Below are 18,777 nucleotides of genomic sequence, written 5' to 3'. Positions count from 1 at the left end.
ATTGTTGACTTATTCTTAGTCTGTTCTTCTGTCTCTCTGTTCCTCAGTGCCGTAGGCCGTGTCCCAGGGTTCAAGCTGAATGACATAGCCAACAGCCTCCTCATCATTACACAGGTCAAGAGAGGGCTAGCCAAAGGTGGGTTTTTGCGTGATCCGTGCACAAACACACACCCACCGAGTTTCTTTGTTGCATACATTCTGTTGCCTTCCTCCCACCCTTAGATGGCATGTCCACACTCAAGTCCATGCTGCAGGGAGACCAGGTGCCCTCAAAACTGTCCGTCACACGATTGGTGCAATCCCTCGGTAGCCATGGGGACGTCCAGGGCATCCAGGAAGTGGAGGTTCTGATGAAAGGGTTGGGCACACCCCTCAACCTGTCAAGTATGGTCTTTCTCAACAACACTGCCATGGCACACATCAAAAAGTAAGGTTCATCTAACTCACCTACTTAGCACTCAATCGTGCCCAGCTTTATGAAGGGGTATTGTCATGCCTTTATCATGGGTTTCAGTAGCATTGCAGTGAACCTGTTTCTCTACGCTCTCTGTTACCACTTGGTTGCAGGGTTAAAAATCTCCTGGCCTCCAATACACAGCAGGGTTACCCAACTGGCGCCCTGCGGGTGGTTTTATTTGGTCCCCCAAGTTTCCTGAGCAAAAATGTTCAATGTTGTACATGAACACTGTAAAAACACCAGGAAATCTGTTCCAAAGTATTCCCACGCATAATAGAGGTGATTGTATACAAATAATAATGAATAATAATTGATTGGATTTATATAGCACTTTTCTGCCTACTGACGCTTTATGTACAGTGCATTCGGAATGTATTCCGACCCCTTTTTCAACATTTTCTTACGTTACAGCATTATTCTACAATTTGTTACTTCGTTTGTTCCCTTATCAATCTACACACAATCAAATCAAATGTATTTATAAAGCCCTTCTTACATCAGCTGATATCTCAAAGTGCTGTACAGAAACCCAGCCTAAAACCCCAAACAGCAAGCAATGCAGGTGTAGAAGCACGGTAGCTAGGAAAAACTCCCTAGAAAGGCCAGAACCTAGGAAGAAACCTAGAGAGGAACCAGGCTATGAGGGGTGGCCAGTCCTCTTCTGGCTGTGCCGGGTGGAGATTATAACAGAACATGGCCAAGATGTTCAAATGTTCATAGATGACCAGCAGGGTCAAATAATAATAATAATAATAATCACAGTGGTTGTCGAGGGTGCAACTGGTCAGCACCTCAAGAGTAAATGTCAGTTGGCTTTTTATAGCCGATCATTCAGAGTATCTCTCCTGCTGTCTGTAGAGAGTTGAAAACAGCAGGTCTGGGACAGGTAGCACGTCCGGTGAACAGGTCAGAGTTCCATAGCCACAGGCAGAACAGTTGAAACTGGAGCAGCAGCACGGCCAGGTGGACTGGGGACTGCAAGGAGTCATCAGGCCAGATATAACAGACTGACCCTAGCTACCGACACATGAACTACTGCAGCATAAATACTGGAGGCTGAGACAGGAGGGGTCGGGAGACACTGTGGCCCTATCCGAACGATACCCCCGGACAGGGCCAAACAGACAGGATATAACCCCACCCACTTTGCAAAAGCACAGCCCCCACACCATTAGAGGGATATCGTCAATCACCAACTTACCATCCTGAGACAAGGCTGAGTATACCCCATAATGACAAAGCAGAAATAGGTTTTTAGACATGTTAGCAAAGTTTTTTTTATTTGTAATAAACATCACATTTACAGAAGTATTCAGATCCTTTACTCAGTACTTTGTTGAAGCACCATTGGCAGCGATTACAGCCTCGAGTCTTCTTGGGTATGACGCTACAAGCTTGGCACACCTGTATTTGGGGAGTTTCTGAGATGTTTCTACAACTTGATTGGAGTCCACCTGTGGTAAATTCAATTAATTGGACATGATTTGGAAAGGCATGCACACCAGTACCACAGTTGACTGTGCGTGTTCAGATCAAAAACCAAGTCATGAAGTCGAAGGAATTGTCCGTAGAGCTCCGAGACAGGATTGTGTGGAGGCACAGATCTGGGGACGGGTACCTGCAGCATTGAAGGTCCCCAAGAACACGGTGTCCCCCATCATTCTTAAATGGAATAAGTTTGAAACCACCAAGACTCTTCCTAAAGCTTGCCGGCCCGGGAGAGAAGGGCCTTGGTAAGGGAGGTGACCAAGAACCTGATGGTCAATCTGACAGTGCTCTAGAGTTCCTCTGTGGAGATGGGCGAACCTTCCAGAAGGACAAACATCCCAGCTTTGATGCACCTATACTGACCTCACCTTCTGGATGATAGCGGGGTGAACAAGCAGTGGCTAGGGGGGTTGTTGTCCTTGATGATCTTTTTGGCCTTCCTGTGACATCTGGTGCTATAGGTGTCATGGAGGGCAGGCAGTGTGCCCCTGGTGATGTTGGGCAGACCGCACCATCCTCTGGAGAGCCCTGCTGTTGCGGGCGGTGCAGTTGCCGTACCATGTGGTATACAGCCCGACAGGATGCTCTCAATTGTGCATCTGTAAAAGTTTGAGACTTTTAGGTGCCAAGCGTGCTAAAGTTGAAAAGGCGCTGTTGTGTCTTCACCACACTGTCTGTGTGGGTGGACCATTTCAATTTGTCAGTGATGTGTACGCCAAGGAACTTGAAGCTTTCCACCACGGTCCCGTCGATGTGGATAGGGGGGTGCTCCCTCTGCTGTTTCCTGAGGTCCACAATCAGCTCCTTAGTTTTGTTGATGTTGATTAAGAGGTTATTTTCCTGGCACCACACTCCCAGAGCCCTCACCTCCTCCCTGTAGGCTGTCCCCTCATTGTTGGTAATCAAGCCTACTACTGTTGTGTAGTCTGCGAACTTAATGATTTGAGTTGGAGACGTGCTTGGCCATGCAGTCCTTGGTGAACAGGGAGTACAGGAGGGAGCTGAGCACGCACCCTTGTGGGGCCCCAGTCTTGAGGATCAGTGAAGTGGAGGTCTTCTTTCCTACCTTCACCACCTGGTGGCGGACCGTCAGGAAGTCCAGGACCCAGTTGCACAGGGAGGGGTTCAGACCCAGGGCCTCAAGCTTAATGATGACCTTGGAGGGTAATATGGTGTTGAATGCTGAGCTATAGTCAATGAACAGCATTCTTACATAGGTGTTCTTCTTATCCAGATGGGATAGGGCAGTGCGATGGCGATTGCATTGTCTGTGGATCTATTTGGGCGGTAAGCAAAGTTGGTCTAGGGTGTCAGGTAAGGTAGAGGTGAAATGATCCTTGACTAGTCTCTCAAAGCATTTCATGATGACAGAAGTGAGTGCTACTGGGCGATAGTCATTTAGTTCAATTACCTTTGTCTTCTTCGGTACAGGAACAATGGTGGCCATCTTGAAGCATTTGGGGACAGCTGACTGGGTTTGGAAGAGATTGAATATGTCCGTAAACACAGCAGCCAGCTGGTCTGCGCATGCTCTGAGGACACGGCTAGTGATGCCGTCTGGGCCGGCAGCCTTGCGACGGTTAACACGCTTAAATGTCTTACTCACAACGGCCATGGAGAAGGAGAGCCCACAGTCCTTGGTAGCGGGCCGCGACGGTGCACTGTGTTATCCTCAAAGCGGGCGAAGAAGGTGTTTAGCTTCTCGGTAAGCAAGACATCTGGTTTTCCTTTTGTAGTCCGTAATTGTCTGAAGACTGAGCCGTTGAATTGCAACTCCACTTTGTCTCATCTCTATACTGACGTGTTGCCTGTTTGATTGCCTTGCGGAGGGAATAACAACACTGTTTGTATTATTCCACATGCCCAGTCACCTTGCCATGGTTAAATGCGGTGGTTCGTGCTTTCAGTTTTGCGCAAATGCTGCCATCTATCCATGGTTTCTGGTTAGGGTAGGTTTTAATAGTCACAGTTGGTAGAACATCTCCTATACACTTCCTGATAAACTCTGTCACATTATCAGTATATTCGTCAATATTATTCTCGAAAGCTAACCGGAACATATCCCAGTCCGCGTGAACAAAAATTTCTTGAAGCGTGGATTATGATTTGGTCAGACCAGCGTTGAATAGTCCTTAGCACGGGTACTTCCTGTGTATTTCTACCTATAGGAAAGGAGGAGCGAAATGGAGTCGAAGTCAGATTTGCCAAAAGGAGGGTGGGGGAGGGCGTTGTAGACATCCCGGAAGTTGGCGTATCAGTGGTCAAGTGTTTTAGCAGGATATTGCCCTGGGGGTGCGAACAAAGGATCCGCTTCGGGAAAGTCGTAGTGCTGGTGAGTTACCACCGCTCTGATAGCCAATAGTTCTTCCCGGCTGTATGTAATAACACAAAACAAATCTGGGCTAATAATGTAAGTAGTATTACATAAAAGAGCTAGAAGCGAGGCAGCCCTCTGTCGGCGCCATTTCTCTGCAGCACTCCACCAATCAGGCCTTTATGGTAGAGAGGCCAGATAGATTTCACTCCTCAGTAAAAGGCACATGACAGCCCCTTGGAGTTTGCCAAAAGGCACCTAAAGGACTGGAGAAACAAGATTATCTGGTCTGATGAAACCAAGATTGAACTCTTTGGCTGAATGCCAAGCGTCACATCTGGAGGAAACCCGGCACCATCTCTATGGTGAAGCATGGTGGTGGAAGCATGCTGTGGGGATGTTTTTCAGCGGCAGGGACTGGGAGACTAGTCAGGATCGAGGGAAAGATGAACGGAGCAAAGTACAGAGATTCTTAATGAAAACCTGCTCCAGAACGCTCAGGACCTCAGACTGGGGTGAAGGTTCACCTTCCAACAGGACAATGACCCTAAGCACACAGCCAAGACAACGCAGGAGTGGCTTTGGGACAAGACTCTGAATGTCCTTGAGTGGCCCAGCCAGAACCCGGACTTGAACCTGGTCAAACATCTCTGGAGAGACCTGAAAATAGCTGTGCAGCGATGCTCCCCGTCCAACCTGACAGAACTTGAGAGGATCTGCAGAGAAGAATGGGAGAAACTCCCCAAATACAGGTGTGCCAAGCTTGTAGCATCATACCCAAGAAGACTCAAGGCTATAATCGTTGCCAAAGGTGGTTCAACAAAGTACTGTGATATTTAAATAATACATTTGCAAAAATGTCTAAACCTTTGTTATTTTGGGGTATTGTGTGTAGATTGAGGAGGGAAAAAAACGGATTAAATCAATTTTAGAATAAGGCTGTAATGTAACAGTGTGGAAAAAGTCAAACGGTCTGAATGCTTCCCGAATGCACTGTATGCCAATTAGGAATGAAGGGGATGATCAGGTAACCATGATGGAATGTGGCCAGGTTGGGAATTTAGCCATGACACCGGGGTGAAAACCCCTAATCTTACCCTAATCTCATGGGATTTTGAATAACCAGTCAGGACAGCCGTTTTAACGTCCCATCCGAAAGTCAGCACCCTACGCTAGGCAATGTCCGCAAATGTAGTTAAGGTTTGAAATGATTGTTTTAGTCATATTATATCTGTTTGGGCTTCAATTTATTATGTTCCAGCTGCACGACCATCCGCTCAAGAAAAAATTGGCCTCCGGCTTAATCCAGTTGATGCTCCCTGACCCAGAGGGTTAACAATACCCTGGCCTCTAATACCCAGAGGGTTAACAATACCCTGGCCTCCAATACCCAGAGGGTTAACAATACCCTGGCCTCCAATACCCAGAGGGTTAACAATACCCTGGCCTCCAATACCCAGAGGGTTAACAATACCCTGGCCTCCAGTACCCAGAGGGTTAACAATACCCTGGCCTCCAGTACCCAGAGGGTTAACAATACCCTGGCCTCCAGTACCCAGAGGGTTAACAATACCCTGGCCTCCAGTACCCAGAGGGTTAACAATACCCTGGCCTCCAGTACCCAGAGGGTTAACAATACCCTGGCCTCCAGTACCCAGAGGGTTAACAATACCCTGGCCTCCAGTACCCAGAGGGTTAACAATACCCTGGCCTCCAATACCCAGAGGGTTAACAATACCCTGGCCTCCAATACCCAGAGGGTTAACAATACCCTGGCCTCCAGTACCCAGAGGGTTAACAATACCCTGGCCTCCAGTACCCAGAGGGTTAACAATACCCTGGCCTCCAGTACCCAGAGGGTTAACAATACCCTGGCCTCCAGTACCCAGAGGGTTAACAATACCCTGGCCTCCAGTACCCAGAGGGTTAACAATACCCTGGCCTCCAGTCCCCAGAGGGTTAACAATACCCTGGCCTCCAGTCCCCAGAGGGTTAACAATACCCTGGCCTCCAGTACCCAGAGGGTTAACAATACCCTGGCCTCCAGTACCCAGAGGGTTAACAATACCCTGGCCTCCAGTACCCAGAGGGTTAACAATACCCTGGCCTCCAATACCCAGAGGGTTAACAATACCCTGGCCTCCAGTACCCAGAGGGTTAACAATACCCTGGCCTCCAGTACCCAGAGGGTTAACAATACCCTGGCCTCCAATACCCAGAGGGTTAACAATACCCTGGCCTCCAATACCCAGAGGGTTAACAATACCCTGGCCTCCAGTACCCAGAGGGTTAACAATACCCTGGCCTCCAGTACCCAGAGGGTTAACAATACCCTGGCCTCCAGTACCCAGAGGGTTAACAATACCCTGGCCTCCAATACCCAGAGGGTTAACAATACCCTAGGGGAATACAGCACACACATTGTCCCGGTTAACATTGATGTGATCACACAGAGGAATGTTTATGAAGAGGTTGCCACTACCAAATAGGCTAAACTCACCAAATATGAACAACCTAACCTGGGACCCCAACAAGCTAACACTTAACCCTTCTCCCTCCTCCCTTCCTCTAGTTCTCCCCCTTCCCTCTACATCCTTTCCTCTCCTTCTCCACCAGCCCACATGAATATTTCATCTGTGCCTGAATCCACTGTGATCGCTGTGACTGAGTCTGAATAATTTACTGAGGTCCAGCTCTAAATGTGGCGCTCCTTTCTGGACCCTTCCCTCTTAACCAGTCAGCTCGGCTCAAATCGTGCCGCCCCGCACGTGTCACAGCTGCTTAGGCCAATCGTGCTGGGGGTGGGGTCAGAGTTCTTCCTGACAGGCCCAGGCAGGCGAGAGAGCAGGGAGTGCTGCCCAATCGGGCATGAGCGCCTTTTCACTTCCGCTATCCTATCTTCCTGCGTCTTGGCCCTGGGAGCTAGGCGGGGATGACACCCCCACGCCACTGTTAGCGGAGAGAATGCTAATGCAGCCGATAATAGTTTGATGCACTTTGTTTTTCTCTTTCTGTGTTTGGACGAATGATGAGGGGGATGCTCCTCGCATATTTAGAGAATATTTAATCATACCTCCCTGTATGCCCTCATCGACCGCTCTGTCTCTGTTACTGTCGTGTTTTACTGGTTATTTCTTTCCCAGAAAGTTCTGCTGCTGCTACTTCCCCCAGCGGATACATTGAGCTCTCAGTGAAGAGATTGGAGTCTTTGTTTTTTTCTGTTTTTGACCTAGCGAAATGCCTATATTCTGTCTCTCTCTCTGTCTCTGTCAGTGGAGACCTGGACTCTGCAGTGGAGGGCTTGGAGGCTGTCTACACACAGGGTGATGGGCCTCAGGGTCCGGCTGCCAGCATGGCCTTTGTCTTCAGGAAGGTGTTGGAGGAGAACAACAGCGCTGCACTGGATAAATGTAAGGAACACAGACGCCTGTATAACCTCACCCGCCCACCTTCAGACAATGTCTTTAATGTCCAACACGGTCCCCACTTTCATATAGAATTTACTGCAGTAGTTGATACTCTTGGAACAGACCATCGGCAAGCAGCGTACAAGCCTGTATACCCTATCAGATCAATCTTCTCATTAACCTTGCTGAGTGAGATCTATGTTGATTGTGACCCTGTCTGTGTGTCTCTGTGTAGTGAGTGCCATGGCAGAGAGGCTGGCAAATCACTTTTCATCGTACAGAGCTGCTTCAGACCTCTTCCTACAGCTGCTGGAGGCTAACATGGTAGAGGACGCCAAGTTCATGCTGGCCGTACGTATCCCACTCACCCAGTGACATCAGTCACTACATTCAATCAGTTTGAGTTATTCGTCTCTGTGTGTAGCTCTCATGGCTGGCTGGCTGGCTGGCTGTTTCTCTGTCTCTGTGTGTAGCTCTCATGGCTGGCTGGCTGGCTGGCTGTTTCTCTGTCTCTGTGTGTTCATGTGTGGGCAAACATTAGGAACACCTGCTCTTTCCATGACATAGACTGGCCAGGTGAATGCTATGATTCCTTAAGTCTGTGGGTGTTGCTCTCGTGGCTGGCTTTCTATCTATTTCTCTCTCTGTGTGTGTGTCTGTTCATGTGTGCGCAAACACGATTTTTGGCCCGGATTTAGCAGTCCCAGACAGGTTTTTGAGCTCCTGGACAAAATGCCCATGTAGTTGCCTACTCGTCACCGACGCTCCTTTAATGTGAGCGGGTCAGAGACTCAATCTGAGTGCTACCAATCTCGTCTTTGAGCAGTCCCAGACATCCCGATATTTTCAAACACGTTTTATTTTATCGACACAAAATCTGCAGTGCTCTTGTAGTGTGAGATGTGCAACGACACGTTTTGAGCACGCTGATCAGCAATAGCCAATGAGAGCTCACCGGAGAAGAAGCCAGTGAGGTGTTTTTTATCACCCAGAATGTGGAGACTCTTCAGCAGGAGCGCTGACCACTACTAGTGTGCGTTTGTTCTTGCCAAAGTGTCAAATCGTTACAGCTCTGACGTTTCACAAGCAATGTTATTCCATTCAAAATGTTGGCTATATATTTGAACTCCAAATGGCAAGCGTGAATATCTGACTGAAAACGTATGCGGCTGATTTGAGCCAGATCTTGTTGTAGCTACGTTAAGTGTAATCACATCACATTGTTTTCACGGGACAGCGTGGTGTCGAGAACCCTCAAGGCCACCCTGTCTGTCCCATATGGTTTAGTGTGAGCAACACTACAGGAAAGCTGGTCCTTTAATGTAAGAGGCTCAGCCATTTTTAGCATTTTGAAAGTTGTGTAGTCTACACCCGGCTTTATTGTTGTCACTTGTTAAATCCACTTCAATCAGGGTAGATGAATGGGACGAGACAGGTTAAAGAAGGATTTTGAAGCCTTGAGACAATTGAATTGGCAAGACAAAATATTTGAACAGTGCCTTTGAACAGGGTATGAAAGTAGGTGCCAGGTGCACCGGTTTGAGTGTGCCAAGAACTGCAACACTGCTGGGTTTTTCATGCTCAACAGTTTCCCATGTGGATCAAGGATGGTCCACCACCCAAAGGACATCCAGCCAACTTGACACAACTATGGGAAGCATTGGCGTCAACATGGGCCAGCATGTTGTGGAACACTTTTGTGGAACACTTTTGACAACCAACAAATTTAGGTTGTTCTGAAGGCAAAAGGGTTGTATAATAATGTGTTAATAAGTATATTTTGATTTCCGTGCACATATCGATATATCCACAATCTGAATAAAGGCAAAGGTTATTTAGCATACTTTGACATCAAATCACCCTCAGTCACATTTGAAATATAGATCACCTTCGCATCACAAAGGTCGATGAGTATAATGTACTTTGAAAATATGCAAGATGGATTGGTTTGCTCAGTTATGTCATTTAAATGTAGCTCGAGCCACGTGAACATTGAGAGGGAGAAGGATCAAAAGAGGCCTTCTGGTGCCACACCCCTCCAGATCATGTTCCCCTTGAATTCACATGTAATTATACTGCTGCTCAATGATTAACAAGATGGTTTATTCCAACGGAGACATGAAAATGAACACAGATACTACTCTAAGTTCATAAGAAATTAAAGCCAAATTAGAAGAATCCGTGTTTCGTGTAATATGCATCTACTTGAGCATATTTAGCAACTTGGCTGGTATTTCTGCAGGCCTCTTCCAGGTTTATTGTAACGGAGGAACAATTCTATTCTAGAAGAAACTGTTAGCTAAACTCTGAAAAGCTTTTAACGAGGCAGATGACAAGTGTGTTGAATGAAGTCATTAAGAAGTGAGTCGGACCAGAAGTCAGTGAGGCAGGGTCCTCCTAGACCTGCTCTGGGAGGTGGGGGGTTGGAGGTAGAGATATTCTGACATTCCTTGCTTATCCAGAGCTTTTAAGCAGCCGTGAGGGAGTATGCTCGTCTGGGATCAGGGATACAGGGGGTTACGTCACGGCCAGTCTGGCTTCTGGATAAAACGGGTCCTAGCGGAGAGAGCGAGCGACTGGAGAGAAGAGGAGAGTGGAGGAGTGTTGTTCTAATTGCCTGATTGTACTAAAGCCATTCTGCCGCTGAGTGACTCTGGCCCTCTGTTTAATACGCTGCTACACTGCGCTGCGGTTAAAAGCCTCCGAGGCCGCCGCTTTTAATTCCACCCAAGGAAAGAAACACGGCGTTCACGAATGGCTTGTAATGTGACCTCATTGCCACTGAACCCAGAGAAGACTCAGAGCACGGCAGGGTTTAATGCGGCACTCACACTTTTCAGTCTTTACTTCTTACCATTTTTTTTTAAGGTTACATCTTTAGCCCAAAGCAAATCCCTCTTAATTGTTTTATATAAAAAGTATTTCTAAATCGTAGCCCTGAATTTAAAATGGCTGCTTTGTGATAAAGAGCCTGTTTACATACATTCTTCTGTAGGTTTGAACCTTGGTTGGTTTCACTCATTCTCTCCTCGTTATGAGAGCTACTTCCCCTACCTCACTTCCTGCCTCTGGTAATTGGCTAATGACAGAAAGTAAAGGTGGTGAAGTAAATTACCCCCTAGAATGCTTCAGCGTAGTACAGATTCCAATCAGCCCCTTTATGTTGCTAAGTGTAGATAATTATACTTTAAAGTGAACAGGCACTGTACATTTTTAAATTTGATAAAGAAATAAGTAGTTATCTGGCTGACACCCTGTTGGCGGTGTAATGAACCTAGAACTGCAGAGCGCTATCTGGAGTGCAGGACATATAATAAAAGGCCTAAAGCAATTCAAAAACACTTAAGACACAAAACACTCACGGTACAGGAAATAGAACCCTGTTCACAAGCAGATGTACTCATACAGTACATGTACCCTTTTTACAAGTCCCTGAATTGCTGTGTGTGGTTGCACATTTGCATGTCTGCATTTGTTTCTGCACAGTCACTAGCTAGGTTTCTATCCAATTGGCGAATATTCTAAAATCCTGCATTTTCCAACCAGAGACATGTTTCCATCAAATTTGCATGTTGAGGAAAGGCTGTGTGTGACGACGTAGTGCACTTAAAAATAACTTTTGCGGTTAAATTTACCCCACCAAAAAAGCAAGTTCCATGGGTTTCCATCGCATTTTCAACTCTACTGATGGTTTTGTCACAAATGATGCGCTATAGCGAATGTGCCGACTGGTCTTGGCACTTGTGCTCTATCCAACATATTGCAGACAGTATGGGTAGGCTCCCTACATGATGAGAATATGGATAAGAGCAAGCATAAGAGCAAGCATAATTAATTTTACAGACACAAAAAGATCCCTCCTTGTCTAGCGTATTGGGTTTTGTTGACCTATGGAAAGTTTAAATGATCATTTTCCATCACTCCTGTCGTAACATTTATTTTATTCAACATTTACTTTACTCGCATAAAACGGTTGGATGGAAACCTGGTTAGTCATGACTCTGATCTCTCCTGTCCCTCTTCTCTTTCTGTAGCGCTGTAATGCTGTGGCTGAACAGAAGGAGATTCTGGTCTCTTACATGTCCAGGCTGGCCCAGAAACCAGGCCAGGTACAACCATCTCCTTCAACCTCACTATGTCAGATCTGAACCAACGCTTTCTTTTTATTGGCCTTCATTTAAAGTGCCTGGAGAAATGCATCATCATTACAATTGACATTTGAGTCATTTAGCAAACACACTTATCCAGAGCGACTTACAGGAGCAATTAGGATGAAGTGCCTTGCTCAAGGGCACATCGGCAGATTCTTTACCTAGTCTGCTAAGGGATTCTAACCAGCAACCTTTCGGTTACTGGCCCAACGTTCTTATTCGCTAGGTTACCTGCATGCATATAGTATTATCATTTAAGGAGTGTTATGACTTGGTGGCATCTATCTAACTCTGTCTATCTGTTATAGGTGGGCAAGATCAAGACCCTGATGACTCTCATCCCTGACTTCACAGAGAAGGAGACGTTGTATCCCTACCTGATGAAGTGCTATGGTAAAACGTTGTGTAAAGCCATGCTCAGAATAGACTAGAGATCATCGACTAGATTCAGCCAAGGGACCTTTTTTTATTTTCTTGAATGAATGGTCAGGGGGCAGGAACATAATTACAAATATCTTGTAGAGTGCAAATTTAACGCAAGAAGCCCAAACAGATAATTGACTTGAACATAATCATTTCAAACATTGCTTTCATTTGTAAACGATCACATATCTCTCTCTTATGCGTGGGAATACTTTGGAATAGATTTCCAAATTGTAGTGTTTTTTTATGTCCCCAAAAAATAAAAATACTGGCGACCCCTGGACTAGAGCATTTTACATAATGCACTCATACTTAGGAAATACTCTATATAAATGATCCAACTTACGTATTTTACTGTAATTTTGCTTACTGTTTTTTGTACGATACAGTCAAATCACACAATTTAGTGACGTTGGGTAGAGTACGCCACACACTGTGTGAAGAGGTCAGGATAATGAGCTTCGGTATATCAGTTAGGTGCTCGGCTCGCTGGCCTGTCTAGGCTATAGTGAGGCAACTTAAGCAGGGTGCGTCATTCGGCTCGCTGGCCTGTCTAGGCTATAGTGAGGCAACTTAAGCAGGGTGCGTCATTCGGCTCGCTGGCCTGTCTAGGCTATAGTGAGGCAACTTAAGCAGGGTACGTCATTCGGCTTGCTGGCCTGTAGCTAAGTCGTCATTAGCTAGCAAATGAAATATGCATCAGGCGAGAGGGAGCAGACGGCGTCTGCTGGAACCTGAGAGGTGTTTTTGGAGAACAGGATGTTCACTAATGACTGATTCTGCTTCAGCCAGTGTGGCATGCTAAATGTGACATTCTGAAGTACCTCAGGCCTGCTGTTCTGCCTGACTATTTCATTAACACTGTTCTCCTGGTGGTCATGAAGAGGTCAGAGGTAACAGTGGTAATATTAACACTGTTCTCCTGGTGGTCATGAAGAGGTCAGAGGTAACAGTGGTAATATTAACACTGTTCTCCTGGTGGTCATGAAGAGGTCAGAGGTAACAGTGGTAATATTAACACTGTTCTCCTGGTGGTCATGAAGAGGTCAGAGGTAACAGTGGTAATATTAACACTGTTCTCCTGGTGGTCATGAAGAGGTCAGAGGTAACAGTGGTAATATTAACACTGTTCTCCTGGTGGTCATGAAGAGGTCAGAGGTAACAGTGGTAATATTAACAATGTTCTCCTGGTGGTCATGAAGAGGTCAGAGGTAACAGTGGTAATATTAACACTGTTCTCCTGGTGGTCATGAAGAGGTCAGAGGTAACAGTGGTAATATTAACAATGTTTTCATGTTTCTGTCTTCTGCTTTTGTTCTTCTTTCCTTCAACACTTTTTGACCTCATGCATCAACTTTGTCTCACTCTTGCAAATGCATCCCACACAAACCCAGGTGTGGACAACGACCTGGTGTCGGCTAAAGCCCTGTACCAGCAGATGCAGACGGAGGGAGTGGAGGCTGATGAGCTGTGTCTGAAGAGACTTGCCGTGCTGTACAGGAACGCAGGAGAGACCGTCCCCTTTACTGAGCCACCTGTGAGCGCGCGCGAGCATACACACACACACACACACTTTGCTCTGCTTGCCACCTCAATGGTATAGCAGTGTGTCTGTCATGAGTGTTAGACTACAAATATTATTTGGTTGTTGGAAAGAAGATCCAAACCTGACCAATGTCATACCCAGCAGACTGTCCTAGTCCTGAGGGCTTGTATTGTCTACTGGGCTACAGAACAACAAATCACACTCTTACAAAAACACACACGCAGTGTACCAGGCCACACACACCCCAGCCCTAACTGGGGTTGGCATCTTTTCCACTGGTGACCTAATGTCTGTCAGGGTGTGTGTGTTGATGGGAGCTCTGGGTGTAATCAGAGCCAACAGTCTGCCTGCTCTGAGAGCCTCCATTCAGGAGGCCTCTGCTCCATGCTCTACATGTTTCTGCTTTTATCTGGGCTTATGTGGCTTGCATTGGATTATGCCTGCAGTCATAACCTACACATTACTATGTATTACAGTGATATCTGTTTTGATTGCAGTGGTCTTGTTTGTTTTTTAGGTGCAAGTCTATAGGTTTGTTTGGCACAGAATTATGTCAGTGAGTTGTGTACTATGAGGCTGTAATGAGCTGGTAAGAGAGGTAGGGATTTACAGCACTTGAATCATCGGACAATATAGTACATTAACACAACACCGGCAAATTGGCAATCAGCCAAAGTAGTCACACTGCACTCCAGGAGTTCTCACTAACTAGGTCAACCACTTGAGTTGTTTACATTGCCCTGCAATCACACGCACACACCTGCAGAGCAAGCTCTGTCGATGCCGTGCCCCCCCACCCACAGAGATGCAGCTAGAACTCGCAGAACAGGCTCACTGCATAATTCAATACCTGTCGGAAAGGTAGAGCCACGTTCCAAAACTGCCACAGTAGAGTAGAGATGGGGGGGAAATGTCAAACATAACCCCCCCCCTTTTTTTTGAGAACAGTCTTCAGAGCTCTCAAATCACCTTTTAAAGTTTCAACAAACCAATCTCAGGTAGTGCCCCCCTTCTCTACACCCTCCTCCACCCTTCTGTTTTCAGACTGCTGTTCTAGCTGGAGTACAAAGCCGTCTCCTGAGAGAGCAGATAAGGAGAGATTTGAAGCGCGGCCCGCGTCAGGCCCCTCCCGCCAACACGGCTATTTATCGACTTTAATTACACGGTTAATAGGGGAATATACAATGTTACAGCAACGTTAATCTCCTGAAAGCACTCACCTTCTCAAAAAAGCCCCACTTTTTTCAGCCTAAAAGCAGGGCTTAATTAGGTGGACTAGTGGGAGGGGAGGAAAAGTGTAAATCCCGTATTTGTGTATTAATCAGGATGTGGAGATGAAACAAGAGCCCGTGATTGGATGGAGAAGTCTATTAGTTAGACCCAGGGGTGCGGTGGACTTGTTGAAAGGGGAGTGAGCCCTGGCTACGATTTGCGATACACACACAAATACACAAATACACACACACACACAAATACACCAACACAGTCCACACCCACACTGTTAATTTGTAGATTGTACCGACTTTGGTTTTGGTTGTTCCCTGTCATATACTGACTATATCTGTTACTATGAACTGCGTCTACTAAATTACCATATATAGTTGAAGTCGGAAGTTTACATACACTTATGTTGGGGTCATTAAAATTAGTTTTTCAATCACACAAATTTCTTGTTAACAAACTATAGTTTTGGCAAGTCTGTTAGAACATCTACTTTGTGCATGACACAAGTCATTTTCCAACAATTGTTTAGACAGATTATTCACTGTATCACAATTTCAGTGGGTCAGAAGTTTACATACACTAAGTTGACTATGCCTTTAAACAGCTTGGAAAATTCCAGAAAATGTCATGGCTTTAGAAGCTTCTGATAGGCTAATTGACATCATTTGAGTCAATTGGAGGTGTACCTGTGGATGTATTTCAAGACCTACCTTCAAACTCAGTGCCTCTTCGCTTGACATCATGGGAAAATCAAAAGAAATCAGCCAAGACCTCAGAAAAATAATTGTAGACCTTCACAAGTCTGGTTCATCGTTGGGAGCAATTTCCAAATGCCTGAAGGTACCACGTTCATCTGTACAAACAATAGTACGCAAGTATAAACACCATGGGACCACGCAGCCGTCATACCGATCAGGAAGGAGACGCGTTCTCCTAGAGATTAACGTACTTTGGTGCGAAAAGTGCAAATCAATCCCAGAACAACAGTAAAGGACCTTGTGAAGATGCTGGAGAAAACCGGTACAAAAGTATCTATATCCACAGTAAAACAAGTCCTATATCGACATAACCTGAAAGGTCGCTCAGCAAGGAAGAAGCCACTGCTCCAAAACCGCTATAAAAAAGCCAGACTACGGTTTGCAACTGTACATTGGGACAAAGATCTTACTTTTTGGAGAAATGTTGTCTGGTCTGATGAAACAAAAATAGAACTGTTGGGCCATAATGACCATTGTTATGTTTGGAGGAAAAAGGGAGGTTTGCATGCTGAAGAACACCATCCCAACCGTGAAGCACGGGGGTGGCAGCATCATGTTGTGGGGGTGCTTTGCTGCACTTCACAAAATAGATGGCATCATGAGGAGGAAAAATTGTAGATATATTGAAGCAACATCTCAAGACATCAGTCAGGAAGTTAAAGCTTGGTCGCAAATGGGTCTTCCGAATGGACAATGACCCCAAGCATACTTCCAAAGTTGTGGCAAAATGGCTTAAGGACAACAGTCAAGGTATTGGAGTGGCCATCACAAAGCCCTGACCTTAATCCCATAGAAAATTTGTGGGCAGAACTAAAAAAGTGTGTGTGAGCCAGGAGGCCTACAAACCTGACTCAGTTATACCAGCTCTGTCAGGAGGAATGGGCCAAAATTCACCCAACTTATTGTGGGAAGGTTGTGGAAGGCTACCTGAAACGTTTGACCCAAGTTAAACAATTTAAAGGCAATGCTACCAAATACTAATTGAGTGTATGTAAACTTCTGACCCACTGGGAATGTGATGAAATAAATAAAAGCTGAAATAAATCATTCTCTCTACTATTATTCTGACATTTCACATTCTTAAAATAAAGTGGTGATCTTAACTGACATAAGACAGGGAATTTTTACTAGGATTAAATGTCAGGAATTGTGAAAAACTGAGTTTAAATGTTTTTGGCTAAGGTGTATGTAAACTTCCGACTTCAACTGTAACTATCGGGTGACCACCTTCTTTGACCCCCTTTTTCCAGGAGACGTTTAAGTTTTATGCAGAAAAGCTGAAGGTGAAATCCAAGGGATCGCAGCCGAGCACCGCAGTGGAGGAATAAGACTGTCGCTACTCTTCTTCATTCTGTCGTTGTAGTTTTTTTTTATAAGCTGTGAAAACAGATCTTGTGGAAGTATTACTGGATGTTAAACTCTGTCCTCTATGTTGATTTATGATGATTAAAATTGATGTACAGAAGTATTTATGCAATAAATGTTAGGAACTAGACTGACACTTTTTTTTTCTGGAGACACTTTTCAAAGGGAAATGGTGTACATGTAGGTATCCATCTACAGTTCCTTCAGGAAGTATACACACCCCTTGACTTATTCCACATTGTTGTTACAGCCTGAATAAAAAATATAATAAATTGGGGTTTTTCTCAACCATCTACACACAATACCCCATAATGACAAATTGAAAACATGTTATTAGAAATGTTTGCTAATGTATTGAAAAGGAAATATCAAATGTACTTAAGTATTCACACCCCTTTGCTATGACAATCCAAATTGAGCTCAGGTGTATCCAATTTCCTTTGATCATCCTTGATATTTCACTACAACTTGAAGTCCACATGTGGCCAATTAAATAGTTTGGACATGATTTAGAAACACTGGTCTAAGGTCCCACAGTTGAAAGTGCATGTAAGAGCAGAAACTATAGGCTATAAAACCATTTCTAGAGTGTTGAACGTTTCCAAGAGCACAGTGGTCTCCATCAATGGAAAATTGAAAGAATATGGAACTACCCAGACTCTGCCTAGAGCTGGCCGTCCGACCAAACTGAGCAACAAGTACCTTGGTCAAAGAGGTGACCAAGAACCCAATGACCACTCTTAGTGAAGTGCTGTAGAGACTGACAGAGTTCCTTGGCTGAAATGGGAGAAGCTGCCAGAAGGACAAGACTCTACAGCACTTCACCAATCTGGCCTTTATGGGAAAGTGGCCAGACTGAAGCCACTCCTGAGAAAAAGGCACATGACAGCATGCCTGGAGTTTGCAAAAAGGCATGTAAAAGACTGAGCATAAGGCGAAAGATTGTGGTCTGATGAGACAAATGTACTATTTGGCCTGAATGCAAAGCGCCATGTCTGGAGAAAACCAGGCACAGCTCATCACCCATCAAACACCATCCCTACTGTAAAGCATGGTGTTGGCAGCATCATGCCAAGGAGATGCTTTTCAGTGGCAGGGACTGGGAGACTGGTAAGGATAAAGGCAACGTTGAATATAGGCAAATCCTTGAGCACCTGCTTCAGAGTGCAAACGGCCTTAGACTTGAGGGCGAAGATTTAGGTTCCAACATGACAATAATCCCGAGCATACAGCCAAAGCAATGCTGGAATGGCTTCAGAACAAGAATGTGAAAATCATTGAGTGGCCCAGCCAAAGACCAGACTTGAATCCCATTGAAAATCTGTGGAAAGACTTGATTGCAGTTCACTGCCGCTCCCCCATCTAACTTAACAGAGCTTGAGAAAATCCCCAAATCCAGATGTGCAAAGCTTACACACACACACACACAGTTATGACTAGTCTAAGACACTCACTGACCTCTTATCAACTTGCATTAAGAATATTAGTTTTTCTTATGCCAAGTTTCAATATCCCTCAGATCTCAACTCTTGCATACATGTATGTAAGGAAGACAGGTTTATTCCATGGCAGTATTAGACTGGGTATGATTACATGTCTGGAATCGTAAGGGGCACAATGTGAACCTACCTCAAGCGGATGTAC

The 18,777-nt window shown here is 45.4% G+C and overlaps 1 protein-coding gene across 1 annotated transcript in view; it reads left to right on the top strand.

Annotated features, from left to right (window-relative positions):
* The window catches only part of lrpprc (leucine-rich pentatricopeptide repeat containing), an 83,320-nt gene extending 66,057 nt beyond the window's left edge, over positions 1-17,263 (top strand). Inside the window, exons 31-38 of the mRNA XM_029765220.1 lie at positions 48-136; positions 223-427; positions 7,533-7,669; positions 7,902-8,017; positions 11,701-11,775; positions 12,126-12,210; positions 13,635-13,777; positions 17,019-17,263. Of these exons, the coding sequence (XP_029621080.1) occupies positions 48-136; positions 223-427; positions 7,533-7,669; positions 7,902-8,017; positions 11,701-11,775; positions 12,126-12,210; positions 13,635-13,777; positions 17,019-17,096 (928 nt within the window). The 3' untranslated portion in view covers positions 17,097-17,263. The remainder of the gene's footprint in view (positions 1-47; positions 137-222; positions 428-7,532; positions 7,670-7,901; positions 8,018-11,700; positions 11,776-12,125; positions 12,211-13,634; positions 13,778-17,018) is intronic.
* Positions 17,264-18,777: the final 1,514 nt, after the last annotated feature.

This window comes from Salmo trutta, chromosome 10, assembly GCF_901001165.1.
Source record: "Salmo trutta chromosome 10, fSalTru1.1, whole genome shotgun sequence".
Taxonomy (NCBI): domain Eukaryota; kingdom Metazoa; phylum Chordata; class Actinopteri; order Salmoniformes; family Salmonidae; genus Salmo; species Salmo trutta.
The sequence above is the reverse complement of the archived record's forward strand: the minus strand, read 5'-3'. Positions and strand labels throughout refer to the sequence as shown.